The 14145-nt window shown below is 41.7% G+C and overlaps 1 protein-coding gene across 1 annotated transcript; it reads right to left on the reverse strand.

Moving 5' to 3' along the window:
* Positions 1-2393: 2393 nt before the first annotated feature.
* Positions 2394-13898, reverse strand: IFT52 (intraflagellar transport 52). The gene is made up of 13 exons (XM_009465532.2): positions 13615-13898; positions 12692-12779; positions 12298-12427; positions 11380-11455; positions 11221-11292; positions 10220-10346; positions 7946-8032; positions 7225-7293; positions 6304-6458; positions 5182-5269; positions 3971-4079; positions 3311-3456; positions 2394-2725 (listed from the first exon to the last, which is right to left on the reverse strand). The coding sequence occupies exons 1-13, from the start codon at positions 13731-13733 to the stop codon at positions 2678-2680; spliced, it is 1314 nt and encodes a 437-aa protein (XP_009463807.1). The 5' UTR covers positions 13734-13898; the 3' UTR covers positions 2394-2677.
* Between the last annotated feature and the right edge of the window lie 247 nt (positions 13899-14145).

The following is a 14145-nucleotide window of genomic DNA, read 5'->3' on the forward strand; positions in this document are numbered from 1 at the left end:
CTGCTGGGGCCCGCCGCTGCCCACGGGGAGCGCGGGCGGGAGGCGCCGCCGGGGCTGGGGATCCCTCTTCTGGCACGCTGGGAGAAAGACAGCCTGAGCGCGGCGGGACCGGCCCGGCCCGGGCAGGGGAAGGGGCAGCGGCAGGGCGGCACCGCGCCGCTGGCCAGGGGCGGCGGGGAAGAACGCGGCGCCCCGGGAGAGGCCTCCCGAGCCACCCCGCGGGCCGCCGGGCCACCCCCCGCCCTCAGTTTGACGCCCCAGCTGGAGGACTCCAGCACGGCGAGCGCTCACGGACAGCGAGAGCCACAAGGACGCTTTATTCCAACTTCCATGCCCTGCTCCGAGGGGAAGAAACGAGCCCAGCCCGAAGGCACCCCGCCCGTTACAGCTTTCCTTGCTCTCCGGTCAGAGCTTCCCGCCTTCACAGCCACTTGCTCGCCTTCCTTTTTTTCCTCTCCCACCGCTGCTTACAGCACACACAAAGCCATGGAGAATTACAGTTAAAACCACTTTCCACAGCATTTACAGCTCGCTGAAGAACCAACATACACTCCCCCCCTCTTCTTATAGGGAAAGATTAAGGGATGAGAAGTCACGTTGCATGAGAGGGCAGAGGCAAAAAAGGGAAAGCAGCAACAGTTGCTTGGAACCAACTTTTGTGAATTACAGCAATAATTTCATTAATATATAAGCTCCGTGGCTATCTGCGTGCCTAACCTTCCACTGGCCTAGCCTCCCTTCTTGAAAGCCCTCACCCACTTGTACTCCTTCAAAATTCTGTCAATCAGCCATAAGCTTTGTGCGTGTCATATTCCCATGACTGAAGTAAGCATTTCTGTTGACAAAACACCAGTTTAAACACTTCCAGAGGGCCAAAGGGACAGCTTTGAAGGAGAGATGCAAGCTATTGCCTCCACATGTACTTCACGCTAGAGCTTCTGGCCAAAAACCCCATCCTTTCAGTGAAAAAAATCTGTTCCTTTACTTCAGCTGTCAGCGTGGCACTGCAGACAAACAGTAAACAGGGAGCTGCTTGTATTCTCCAGCTGCTCAGATGACTTTTTTCTAAACCACGTTACAAGATCAGGAATAGGTGACAAAGCAACTCAGAAAAAGGACCCAGAAAGAGAAAGTATTTACAGTTTGAAGTATAAACACCACAGAACAGTGCGAACCAGATCTGTCGTTAGGAAGAGGATCACACGGTTGTTTGGTACAACTGTGCCGGTTGACTGATTGGTATTGATGCTGCAGAGGAAAGATTAAGCTTATTGTGTAAATCCGTAGCTGGAACGTACGAAGTACTCTGTGTGACAAGCACAACCATGCCATTAAACAAAAATAAATAAAAGAGGAAGAAATGAAAAATTGCAAACATGCTGCTAGGAAAAAGTCATGGCTGCCGAGTAAGCAGGGATAGAACCACTTCTGCTAACATTACATTAGCACATCTCAACCGGTCAGCACCTTAGCAGGTGCCTTGGGGCACCTCCCCTAGAAAAACCTGCACCAAGGTGGCATCCACAGCATGAAGCAATGTAAAATGAAAGGACTTTTTGTGGGATAAAAGATGAAGGGATTTTTTGGAAAAAGCAGCTTTGATGTTAAAAACATGGCAGAGCAAGATAAAGCACAAGGTGTCACAAGGGCTGCACAGAAGGCTTGAGTGGGGGAAGAATTCCAGTTTCACAGTTCGGGTGGCAGATTCAATACAAAATTTTGAGGATGTCAAAGTGCCATCTCAGTGTCGATATAAAAAAAAGTCCTTGCAACACAGACACGCAGTGTTAATGACGCTGACAAATCTTTTCTTCTCACCACTCATACCCTCGGCTCTATTTTCCCTGTGCATGGAGCTTCAACGTTTCATGGTCAATGAATCTCACTTAAATTTCCATTCTTGTGCACTACCTAGCTCACTGTCTCTGGCAACAGGCTAGTATCAAATAACTGTAAGTAAAAATATTCCTGAGTTTCTGCACAGTATCACATTTTCTTAATAATGATCCATTCAATCTTAAAGTCTTTTTCATCCAAATGCTGTCCCTTCCTTTCAAAATGATGTATTTCCAGTCTTACATGAGGCAGTAATCTGCAACAATGTCATTATTGCTTAATTTCAACTCTTCTCCTCCCTTGGAAGAAATATTTTCCTTCCACAGTAACCAACCCACCTCTCCTCGGTTCACTTTGGCAGAGAGACAAAAGGAGACTGCCTCGGGGTGACGGTCCAGCATATTTTCAGCAGCTCCTGTATTTATGGCTGTATTTTCTTTTCCACAGTTCACCAACCAAAATAACAATCTTTCCCACAGTGCAATTAAGGACTACACGTACACCAGGAGAACCCACAGTGAGCCCTACTACAAGAAAATAAATACTGGAGCCAGAAAGAAGGACCAAAACCACATTTTCTTAGTATAAGATTTTTTTCATATATTACAAAATTACAGTTTCAGTAAGAAGTAGAAAAATAGCAAATTATTTGGAAAGTGCTTGCAAAGTACAAGCACTTCCTCAAAAGGCATTAATTGTCCAAACTACTGCACATAAATGATCCAAACATTCAGTGAACAACTGAGATGGTCCCAAGGAATATACTGACAACAGAGGTTTAAAAAAATGGAAAAGTATGTTTTTACTAAAAGGTCTATCTCAAACTGGGGAAAGGCAGGTCTCAGTTACCATTCTGGAATCCAGCTTCACTTGTGTCAGTATCATGTTCCTTAGGTAAAGGAAAAGGAGAAAGGAGAAAGAAAAAAAAAAAAAAGAATTTTAACAGCAGGGTAGAACTGTCAGATTTTTGTCTTAACTAGGCTATTTGAGAAGCAGGGGATACTTGCTAGTAGAAACAGCTGATCTGCCAATATGTTCCAAACAGACTTTGAAGCATCAAATTTACTATAAAGAATTGTTTCAACACAGTACTGCTTGTGAGTAACAATGCTAGTTTCACTTCTACGCTGCAGCATTAGCAAGCACTGGGAACACTGATGAGGGCACACTGCTGTTACACAATGCACCATTAACGAACCGCATTCAGCTGAAGTTACCAACACTACACTTGCATGTATTAATCCCCCAATTAAAATAAGCGAGAGACTTAATAAATTGAGCACTACGCATTCTGTGCAGATTAAGAGTCGTAAGTATTCTGGATCACACTTCACTGGTCTAATTTATTATACAACAAATGTCTTAACACATCACCATACCTCTTGCCTGTGACAAGTGTAGCTGCTACAAAGACGTATCAGCCTCAGTACTGATACTACCAACTATTCACTTGTAATTCTGTTATTAAAAATACCTGATTCAGTTTCTTAAACTCAACCACTTGGAAAAAGATGTGCTCCAGGATATGTTTGGCGTCTTGCTTCTCCTTTGGGAGTTTACTTGTTACTCCTAGGATATCGCCGCATTTTCGTATGTAAAACTCCAGGTCATCATCAGTACCTAAACAAGCATCCCAAGGAAGGAGGCAGTTGAGTATCACACGTATCCATACCAGCTGGGCAAAAATGTACTACAGATCTCATTTGTTGTTGGCATTCTGGGAGGTTAAGGCCTATAACTAAGTTCAGTGGACTAGCCATGAGGTATTCCTGCAGCTAGTACTTTCTCATCTTTTTTAGATTTAAGGTGTGTTTAGAATAACCTTAACATTTTAACTTCAAAGCATAAAAAGATGTGAAATAAACCAGCAAAAGTGTGCAAAGTAATTTATGCATGATGTAGGAAACAGCAGGCAGAAACGTAATAAAATGTCGTGTAACAAAGAAAATAAAATGTCATGGTACATAAAGTCATGTTATCAATTTCCAAGGCCTTCCAATTTCTTAGCCCAGGATGAGAGCAGTGGATTTTCATAAATGCGGGCCGTGGTTTAAAATTAAATATAACAACAATTTTCCTCCAAAAACTTGGACATTATATATAAACGTGTAAACAATCAGTCTGCTCCGCTTACATTTGTTTGTCATCTCTGCAAGACGGGCTTTCTCAGAGGAAAAAGTTTCATCCAAGTCAAACAGCTCCAGAGGGGGCGGAGGCAATTCTCTGAAAGCAGGTGGAAAAACCTTGAAGAGAAGAATTAGCATGGTTTACTGCCAAATATTTTTCTTACACTTTACAGATCTCCAAGACGATAGTTTTGGACTTAGACTGGACTTGAAGAAAACTTCTATAAAATCAGATGCAACTCCAAAGCCCACAGTACAAAGGTACGCCTTTTTAAAAATTCTATTTATATTTTGTAAAAATAATTGAATATTCCAAACGAGTTTAGTCACAAGTATGCCAGAATTATCACCTTGCATCACACCTAGACATACTGCATTTGCAGTTTGTTTTTAGTTTTGCTCCATGAGATCCAGGCGATAGCTGAGATAGCTGAGGTAGTAAGCTCACCGTAACAGCTCACCTTGGAAACATATTCACACTAATTCTGGTAAGAGTATTTTCTTTTTCATGCAGTCACCACTTATGCCACAAGTTGGACTTGTGGTTTTAAAGAGCAGCACAGGAGACACTGCTTTCAGTTGCACTCCTGCAGCTATGAGGATCCCAGTAATGTTTCCTCAGCGGCCAAGGTAAAGGATGGAGCCATAATGGCAAAACTCAAAGATACTCAGAGACACCCGCTTTTCAAAATAAGTCTGACAGCACCACAGCTCGTGTAGTTGCTGCCAGCCCAAATCTCTGCTGGTAAAAGTCTGGCCAGCCCATGCTGTAAAAGACCAATGCTCCACTTTCTACTTCCCCAAAGGATAGGGGAGATGGAAGAAGAGTGGGACAGACTGGCTCCTCCCCTGGCAACAGTCAGGATTACTTACACCACCACTGCTCTCTGAAATAGCACACTGTGTTTTCACAGCAAAGGCTGAACCCCACCAGCTCACAGGACTGGGAGCAGCTACTTGGTTGAAGGCTTATATACACAAGGCATTCTGCTATGGTACCAGATGCTACATTTTCAAGCTCTGTTGATAAAAATTAGAAGCATAAATAAGCGCTCTTTCCTAAAAGATAGTCCCTGCAATGTATTCAACTCCCAAGTGATTAATTATGACAACAACATTTCTCACTTTTTTTTTTTTTGAAACAACTATGGAAAGGACACAGAGGTGTTACATGTAACAGGGATTCTCCATGTGCTGTATCAGCAAGGAGATTACTCACAGCTGGCTGGAGGACAGGTAGTGGAGTCTCAAATTGAGGCTGAATGAGTTGGAGGGGTTCATGCTTCACGTTCAGCTGTTCGTAAGCTCTGCAGCACAGAAAAAGACAAAGTACGAGAGAAGAAATGATACAACAGCCATTTCCACTTGCATGCAATAAAGGCTATAGAGATGAATGTTTATGAAGACACCAGTGTCAACATTATGCACAATCATAGCATTAAAAAAACGGGATGTCTAATTTTAGAAGGACCCCAGAGAACTACATATCAGTAATAACTGACTTCTACAGCAAGCAAATTAGTAAAAATTATGACAGACAAGAAGCTAATGATAGGTGGATATGTAAGACGATAAAAAAGAAGGAAGTCACACCACAATTCTTCAAGCAACTTTAAAAGGGATGAACGTGCACGAGGAAAAAGTGATCCAGTTCAAAAGGAGCAGACTTGGGATTTCAAAAAGGTTTTTCAGGAAGTCCATACCCAAAAGCTATTTTAAAAAGTTATTTGTTATGGGATGAGAAGGGAGATCCCACTATGAATTCACATCCAGTGAAAATACAAGAAATGCCAAGTAAGAAGAAAAAGTGTCCACAACAGAGTGGAGTTTCATGGAATCTGTGTTAAGCCTGCTACTATTCAACGTGTTCATACCTGATCTGGATAACAGATGAGTTATGAGGGACAAAGCTGCTAGCAGTACAAAACTGGTAAAACTGAGCAGCAGATAAATCTCAAGACACAATTATTGGGAAACGCCAAGATGAATGAAATGCAGCTTCACCAAATGCCAAGTAATTCAGAAGTGGAAAAACAACCAGTTATCACTCCAGAAAGTACCCATCATCACTGTAGGTAGTTTTACTAAAAGTATCAGTTCACTGAATCAGCAGTACTCAGAAATAAAGAAAAAAAACAATGTCAGAAACTACAGCTAAGACAAGAAGCAAGAGAAAATATCACTGTTACACTGTACAAATCGATCTTCTGGTATACCCATATTCAGAATGCTGCCTACAGCTCAGCCCCTTCTGCTCTTAGGCAAACACAGTTAAGCACAAACAGAAAATGCAGAATACACAATGGAAAAATATTAAAAAAAAAAAATCACAGCTGCTGACTTGATAACTGAAGGGAGGGCAGTTGTATCCAGCTGATAAAGGGATGTATCAAACAGCTTTGTGAAGTCTCTTGGGTTCTCATCTCCTTCTTGCAGACAGACTCGCAGTTGCTCAGACAGCGCAGCTGTATCTGGGAGCATGGTGTAGTCTGAAATCTGAACACACACACACACACACACACACACACACACACACACACACGCACCTATGATTTAAAAAGACCAACCCACTGACATAGTCTCTTTCTAGTTTATATCTCACCTAAAATCTCATCTAGAAATAATTATTTCACTCTTTACCAGGTATGACCATTTGCAGTGCAGCTTACTAGATTGGTAGACTGTGCAAACTCTATTCTCTTAGCTGCCACATGGGCGTTGCCTCTGAATTTCTGTTAATTCTTTAAAATGAAGAGCGACAACTTACTAGTCAACCGTGGAAGACTATTGTTCTTTTTATGCACACAGAGTACACAATTTTATCATGTATGATATTTTCAAATAAAAATAGCCGCTGCATACTTCAGTGAAAAAAGCAACTAAAATTGACACACAGGTCAATACCTACTCATACACAGAAAATCTGCCTTCACCTCATGCATGTTCCTCTTGTTTGAGGGCTCAGAGTGAAGTGCAAACTTACTACGCTGGAGCAGCAAATGATCTCATAAACATGGGCAAATTGGAAAGAGACTTTCACAAATGAAATCTGATAATGAATAGCAATCTAAGCCTGACAGAAATACTATACTTTTTATGCCTAATCCATCTGCCTACTCAATCTCAGACCCTGAATAAAGGGTCTGCAACAACAACAGCATCCATCTAGCTGTTAACCATTTTGTGCTAAATACATGGTTTGCCAAAACTGGTGCTGCTGGATCACACTGTTATTTACTTGCTTGTGATGGATCTCTCTTACCTCAGGGTCCTCCATATCCATCTGGTTTAAATGGATATCTGATGTTGTCAGCCACTGGAAGAGCACATCCTGGAGAAAGGCAAAACTTAATTAATTTCTGGAGGGTCCAAGTAATCTTACGTTATTCTTAAGTATTCATATTAAATTAAATAACATACCATGAAAAAGAAGAAAAATATGGGCAATAAATCAAAGAATATCTAGGGAGAAAATATAAACTTTATTTGAATTTATATATGAGTCATGGCAATGAGCATACTTTGTATGAGGTGCATACTTGCAGGAACACCTCAGCAGGAAACTCCCCTTCTTACACATAACAAGGTTACATACCCCTTTGGAAAGTGCGTTACAATCTCCAGGTAGCAGGAGCTATATATGCAATGGTTTATTATTAATCAGCAGCCATAATCAAGCGCTAAAGAAGCTAAGAAAAAGTAGTAGACAAAAAAACCCTCTACTGAATATTTAAATATTAATAACAATAAAGTGGTGAACAGAAGTAGGAAAAGCTTTTCCGAGTCCTATAACATAAATAATAAACTATATCTTTAAAAACTTCCTCTTACTTGTGCTTTAACAAATTCCTCAGATGTTAGTATTGGGTTAGAATCTCCATACTGAATCCATTCCATAGCATGGATTGCTTTGTAAGTGCTGTGAAGATCCACTAAGGTGCTTTTAAAAAAAACAAAACCAAACAACCAAACAACAAACTTACCATGATCTTACCATTTTCTTCTTTATCTAAATATTGATCACTGAACATGTGGGAAGATCCCAATGCTGCCATCTTTCCACCTTGATTCTAACAACAAAGAATACAATATAGTAAAACATCCTTCCAAATTGCAGTTAACGCTGTCTAATTACAAAATGATTTAAAGAAATAGGAAATTTTGGAATAAGGAGTGGCAAAAGCAGTTTCAAACTTGTCAAGCTCACAAGAGTGCAGCATTATTGTAAGAGTATATGCTCTTAAGGCTCATAAATTTATTAAAAAAACCTGATCTGCATTTCATACAAGTAGACAGACAATTGGCTGGCAATAAAAAAAAATACAGAGAATATCATCAACAATAGCTGCGCTTAGGCTGTTTTTGCAGAACAAGAACACTCTATTTTTCAATCAAGTAAAAAAAGGATTAAGTTACATGAATGCATTATTAACTTCTGGCAACCCATTCTTCAGTGTTCAGAATGTAAACCCAGAGGCCAGTGACAGGCATGCACGTCAACATAGCGCATATTCACGTCAGGTAATGAGAGAAGAGTTTGGGAATTTTATTATTTATAAGATAAAACGCAAAATACAGGTCATTATATTTTAATTTAGCTAGATCAAACATGCATGAAAATGCATTCATGAAACATCTTTGGAATTCTTCTCCATCAGATTATCCCTTAATCCTTCCGCAAGGACACACATAAGAAACAGTTAAGTTTTCAAAAGAACAAAAACCACTGTAATGCTCCCTGCACCAACTGTGAAACTCATAGCATAATATAACCACGAATTACCATAACTGTAATGAACTTGAAGATACATCAAACAAAGCTCCAGTTTGTTCAACAAATTTCTGATGTTTCATACTCCGTGTTTTGCAAGGTTTTAACCTGAATTCTACGTGCTTTACCCGCAAGAGCGTAACTAGGTAGCATCCTCTGCTCTTACTTTCCATTCCTTCACTTTCTGTTGCTATTCTTTACCATTATCTCTTCTTTACTCCAAGAGATCTTGTTTTCCTTCTACCCAGTTTCTCTGCTCTGCTTGAGAGACAACCTCTGTCTCTGGCTTCATCTTCTACCCTTGCATCTATAACTTGAGCTAGATAGCAAAACCGATGCCATCTATTTCACATTCATGTCATGCTATTATATCAAGGGAAGAACTATCAGTATGATATGTAATGGTTTCCACTGCACAAACCTATTACACTTCAGTGATCCACCCATGCAAAACACTTCACGGAGGTGCAAGCAAGTTATGTGGATTTCACTTACAGCGTAATTTAGTTGTTACAGTTCTCAGAAGAAAACACTCCTCTCCACACCGATTAGGTGAAGCACATGAGACCCCACATAAACAGGCACAGTCTCGAAACAAGAACACCAGCCAGCAAGAGCCTACCCCAGTAGAGTTAAGGCTTTACGTAACTTAGATGACTTAAGTCACAAAAAGACAACTCTCATCATTAATGCAAATAATTTGGGTGCAAAATTAGGCATGAGTCTATGGGTCCATTGGATCTATGTGCAAATATTGTGGGTGGAGGGATTTTATATCTCACTCTGACAGCCGCAGATAAAATGTGAGCAGTAAGTGTACTTGTAAGTTCAGTTTGTGCTGCTCTGTTGTCTTTGATTTATGGGGTTTATTTCAGCCGCAACACAGGAGGATGAAGTTGGCCATCCTCAGGAAACAAATCACCTTCCTACCGAAGATATCAAAAAAACACAGTAGTGTTAGAAACTCATCTACACAGTAAAAAATGTGTTAATGTGTTTACGTTCACTGACAATATTAATTCTTTCTTTGTACCCATCAACTACTACTAGATTTCTGAATTTTTTTTTAATAAATTAACAGGGCTGGATGGGTAAGATAACACAAAAATCTACTGGTTCCAAGGTGACAGTCCTCTTCCTTAATTCAATATGGCGTATTTATGAAGCTAACGATAATCTTGCTTACTAAATGATCACTAAAACAGTGGGGAAAAAAAAACAAATAATGAAACTTTAAAGAATAACTAAAAATATCCATCTGTCAACCAAACAAATATATAATCTTTGCTGACCATCAAATTAATTCTCCTCTGAACCCCATGCAAAGAAGTTCTCCATAAAAGGAGGCAAGAGTCACTAGGCTCATCTGGAGTTTGCAGGTGCATCAAAAATAGAAGTGGGTTTCTAAGTACTGCCAGAAAATACATTGACAATTTCTGTGGGGGGCAGGGGGAGAATGCATGGTTTGTTACACGCAGAATCATACCTCATGCTGATAGAAAGCAAGAATAGGCCTGTTGAGCGGGAAGCAGACAGATCCTGTTGATAGAATAGCCACTGCTGGTTTCATCACATTCAGCGTGGCACCAAATGGATACACGAAAGTGAGTGCTCTGCAGGAAATACAGAAACTCTGTCAGTATCTGCATGGATCAGATAGGCTGGACATATTTATACAACTCTGTCTGTCTGCCTAAACTGCAAAATGTAATTGTGCACTGGTGGTGGAATGCCAAGAGGTGTGCTTTCGAACATTCCCATCATTATAATGACATTTTAGTCTCTTTCTACAGTTTTTTCCAGGTTGACAATTTGTCTTTAAATAACAAAGAACACTGATTTCTGTTTGCGCACTCCTATATCCAAGAGAAGGGCAGGGGTATTTAGCTTACAGGTGCATATATATTCTGGAATAAAATCACATGAAATGTTTTTACACTTATATTTTCCCTTGTAATCAAACACATGGTCATTTATTAGTCTAAAAACTAGCTGCAAGGAAGAATACAAACATTTATAGTTATTTACGGGAAAGCTGTGTTCTTCTCAATGCCTTTTCCCTCCTCTGCAGCACAGAGGGACGGAAAGCTAAAAACTGCAATAAACATCTATCTTACCCTGGATTAAGACTCTTTAAAAAGACGTAGGGTTGCTCATGCCTGCAGCCAGACCACTCACTATCTAGAGGTTATTCATATTTACATTGTTTAATCAAATTCAAATCCACAGACAAGGGACAAAAAAAATCTAGTCAGGAAAGTAATAATTCCCTTCAAAACCTATCACTCCTGCTCCTTCATTGGTTACCATGCACTACTAAACAGATTCTCCTTTCCAGATATAACCCTGAGGAGCAAGAAGCTGACAGAAGAAATACATTAGAAAACCTCAACACAAATACAACATACTCCTGCTAGATTACAAACCTGCTAATTCCAAGTTATTCTAAATCTTTGCCCATCAGCTTCCTCAAAGGAAAACACTTACTGAGAGTCATGTCCGCTTCCATCTTCATCTGCTGTCTCAAGAACTGTTTTTCTTGCAGCTTCACTGATTCCCCTACAAGATATTGAAAAGTGGAACTTACTGAAAACAATAGGGATCATAACAGTTTACTGTAAAGATTTATATACCCCAAATATTTACCTATTCAAAACCCCATCAGAGATTAGTGCTTCTTTTGGGTGGTGGTACTTGTAATATACATTTCGTACTACAGCATCTTGAAGAAAAAAAAAATAAATTTACATCTTAGCTAATCGGTATGCTAGATACAGCAACGAAAAATGAGTTTAGCTCTTGGATTCCCTGGCTGTTTGCTTCTAACACCACAAAGCTGGCATGTGGCTCCCAAAATTCAGATCAGCCTTCTCTACCATTTCCTTTTGGACGTAGAGATTTAGAACAGGAATACAGTTGCAGGTTCAAATAAAAATAAGCACATCTCCATGTCTTCTGCAGAGCAGAAGAGGCAAAAGGATGATCCAGTTAAAAGAATATGTATCAAGTTTTACAAGTTCAAATTCTTTTTTTATACATCTTCCAAAAGCATGATGAATCAAATACTGTTGCTGCAAAAAAAGGCACAGCCTAGAAATGACACCAAAAACCCTAAAAATAATTTACATACACTGAAACACAGCTGGGTTTTTTTCACATTGGCAGTACAGAACCTAATGAATGGAATTCTATTGGTCTCTTAAAGAAAAGTGCCACTGTTTATTCAGGGTGAGTACGAAGTGATTCAACCCATTAAAACACATGGAAAAAATGTCTGAAATGAAACTAAAATTAATTTTTCTCAGTAAATACCATCAAAATTGACAACTACAGCATAGGAATGGAGATGGCCAAGTTGTTACCAAGGTACTGTGTCCATGGAAAGCCCTTGGTGTACTCCAGTATTACACTGCCATGTACATGCAGATTTCAAGAAAAAACATCTCTTAGACCAAAAGGTGCTTTGTGAGAGGGATCTGCTTGGCTTATACCAACAAAGGCTGAACCTGCTCATTAGATTTTGCTGAAAATGGAAGAATAAAAGGTATCAGTGAGCCCCATTACCATTATTGAAAACGATCCCATACTCTTCTAACAAAAAGTTAATATTTGTGCCATATCGGGACTCTCCGCCTTCTCTTAGCATCACCAGGATGGCTCCACCATCCTCCAGGAATTTCTTCAGAGCTGAAAACTAGAAGACAGCAAAAATCCAGAAAAAATACATGTGAAAGAAGCTACACACAAGACTGCAGGAAGTTATACTGAGATGAGGGAACGTAAACGATGCTGACTACTTGCAATGAACTTGATCCTATCAGAAAAGCACTCAGATTTCAATTTGCATAAATTCATATAAAGCAGTACTATTGCAAATTCTTCTGTGTTGTTCTTTTCTATTTCGCATTAAACACATCTTGAAACATAACTAATTTGCAAACAATTATTGACTTCTTACCTCAGCAGCACTGAACTTTTCTCTTGGCCCTGCTGTAATCCACAACTTTACCCCAAGCAGTTTCTCAGAAGTGATCTCATCTTTTAAGCTATGAATAGATTAATAAAGAGACATGATATTCTTGGATACAGTCCTGAACAACAACTTTTTTTTTTTTTTTTTTTAAAGAACTAGCAAATAAACACAAAGCAAATCACTTCACCTCCTTTTACTTGGGTTTAAAGTTGACAATTCAAGTGAAAATAATCCTTACAAATTTCAACCTATTAAATAGTAAAGCCCCTCTAACAAGGTACTGTGGCAGATCCAGAACTGGTATAAATCGTCATAGTTGCTATTAAACTTTGCACCTGATGAGCTTCCTCTTATTCTTTTTTCTTTTTGCTCCGGACACATTTTGTAGTGGACAGATAGGCAGTATCATATGTAAAAGGGCCGATTGCTTTTTATCCCAAACTCTAAATCAAGACAGACTCAAAAACCTGTATCAGGAGTTTCACCCTTATAACTTATGCTTGATCTCTTCCGCTGATACGATAGCCGAAAGCTCCAAAGACAACTACACACAGCACCCAGCTGTGACACTACAGCTAATGCCACAGTGTGCAACCCATACAGAGAGACATTTTAGCTCACGATACGCGTTCCCAAAGACTATTTGGGTATTCAACGCAGACCACGCACAGATGTCGGGATCTCTCCGTGGACTGCAGGTGCCCCGACCCCCCCGGGGAGGACGAGGCGTCCTGGCCTCCTCCCTCAGGGGCGGCCCGTCTCTCCCCCGGGCAGGCGGGCGCTCCGCTCCCTCAGCGCGCCTTCGGTCCGGCCCGTCGAGGCCCCTCAGGCCGCAGAAACGCGGCTTCTCTCCCACGCCAGCGCTCCACAAAAAGCCGCCAGGCGTCGCTCGGAAAGCCGCCCCTCACCTCTGTATCTTCCAGTTACCGCGAAGCCTTTTCCGCAGGGATTTGTAGCTGCTGGCGAGAGTGAAAGCCTCCCCTTTGGACGCGTTGAAGACGATGGCATTCCGCAGGCCCCTCTCCATAGGGCGACCCGGGGCTACCGCCGGGGACACCGAGGGACGCCAGCTCTCGGGATGCGAGAACCTCCAAGGCCCCCGCTGGCCGGCGGGACCGCCGGAGCGGGCCGGGAGAGCGGCGGGCACGGCGGGGAGGGCGGCCGCCAGCACGGCGCGCTCCGCCTAGCAACGCGCCGCCCGCCACTGCGCATGCGCGCTCGGCGCCCCGGCTGCGGCGGTCCGCTCCATTCCCCGGGAGGGAAGGGGGGGGAGGCGGGCGGTACCACTGCGGCGGGCTGGGGAGGCGGGGAACGGGGCTCCGCGCACCGCCCCGGTGCCCCCGCCGGCCCTCGCTCTGCCCGGGCGCCGCCTCCGGCTGCGGTCAGCTCAGCCCTGGCTCCGGGCAAGGCCGGCGCTCGGCAGGGACCGCCGAGGCCTG

Source organism: Nipponia nippon, unplaced genomic scaffold (genome assembly GCF_047370975.1).
Source record: "Nipponia nippon isolate SJK-2023a ecotype South Korea unplaced genomic scaffold, ASM4737097v1 scaffold_13, whole genome shotgun sequence".
Classification (NCBI taxonomy): domain Eukaryota; kingdom Metazoa; phylum Chordata; class Aves; order Pelecaniformes; family Threskiornithidae; genus Nipponia; species Nipponia nippon.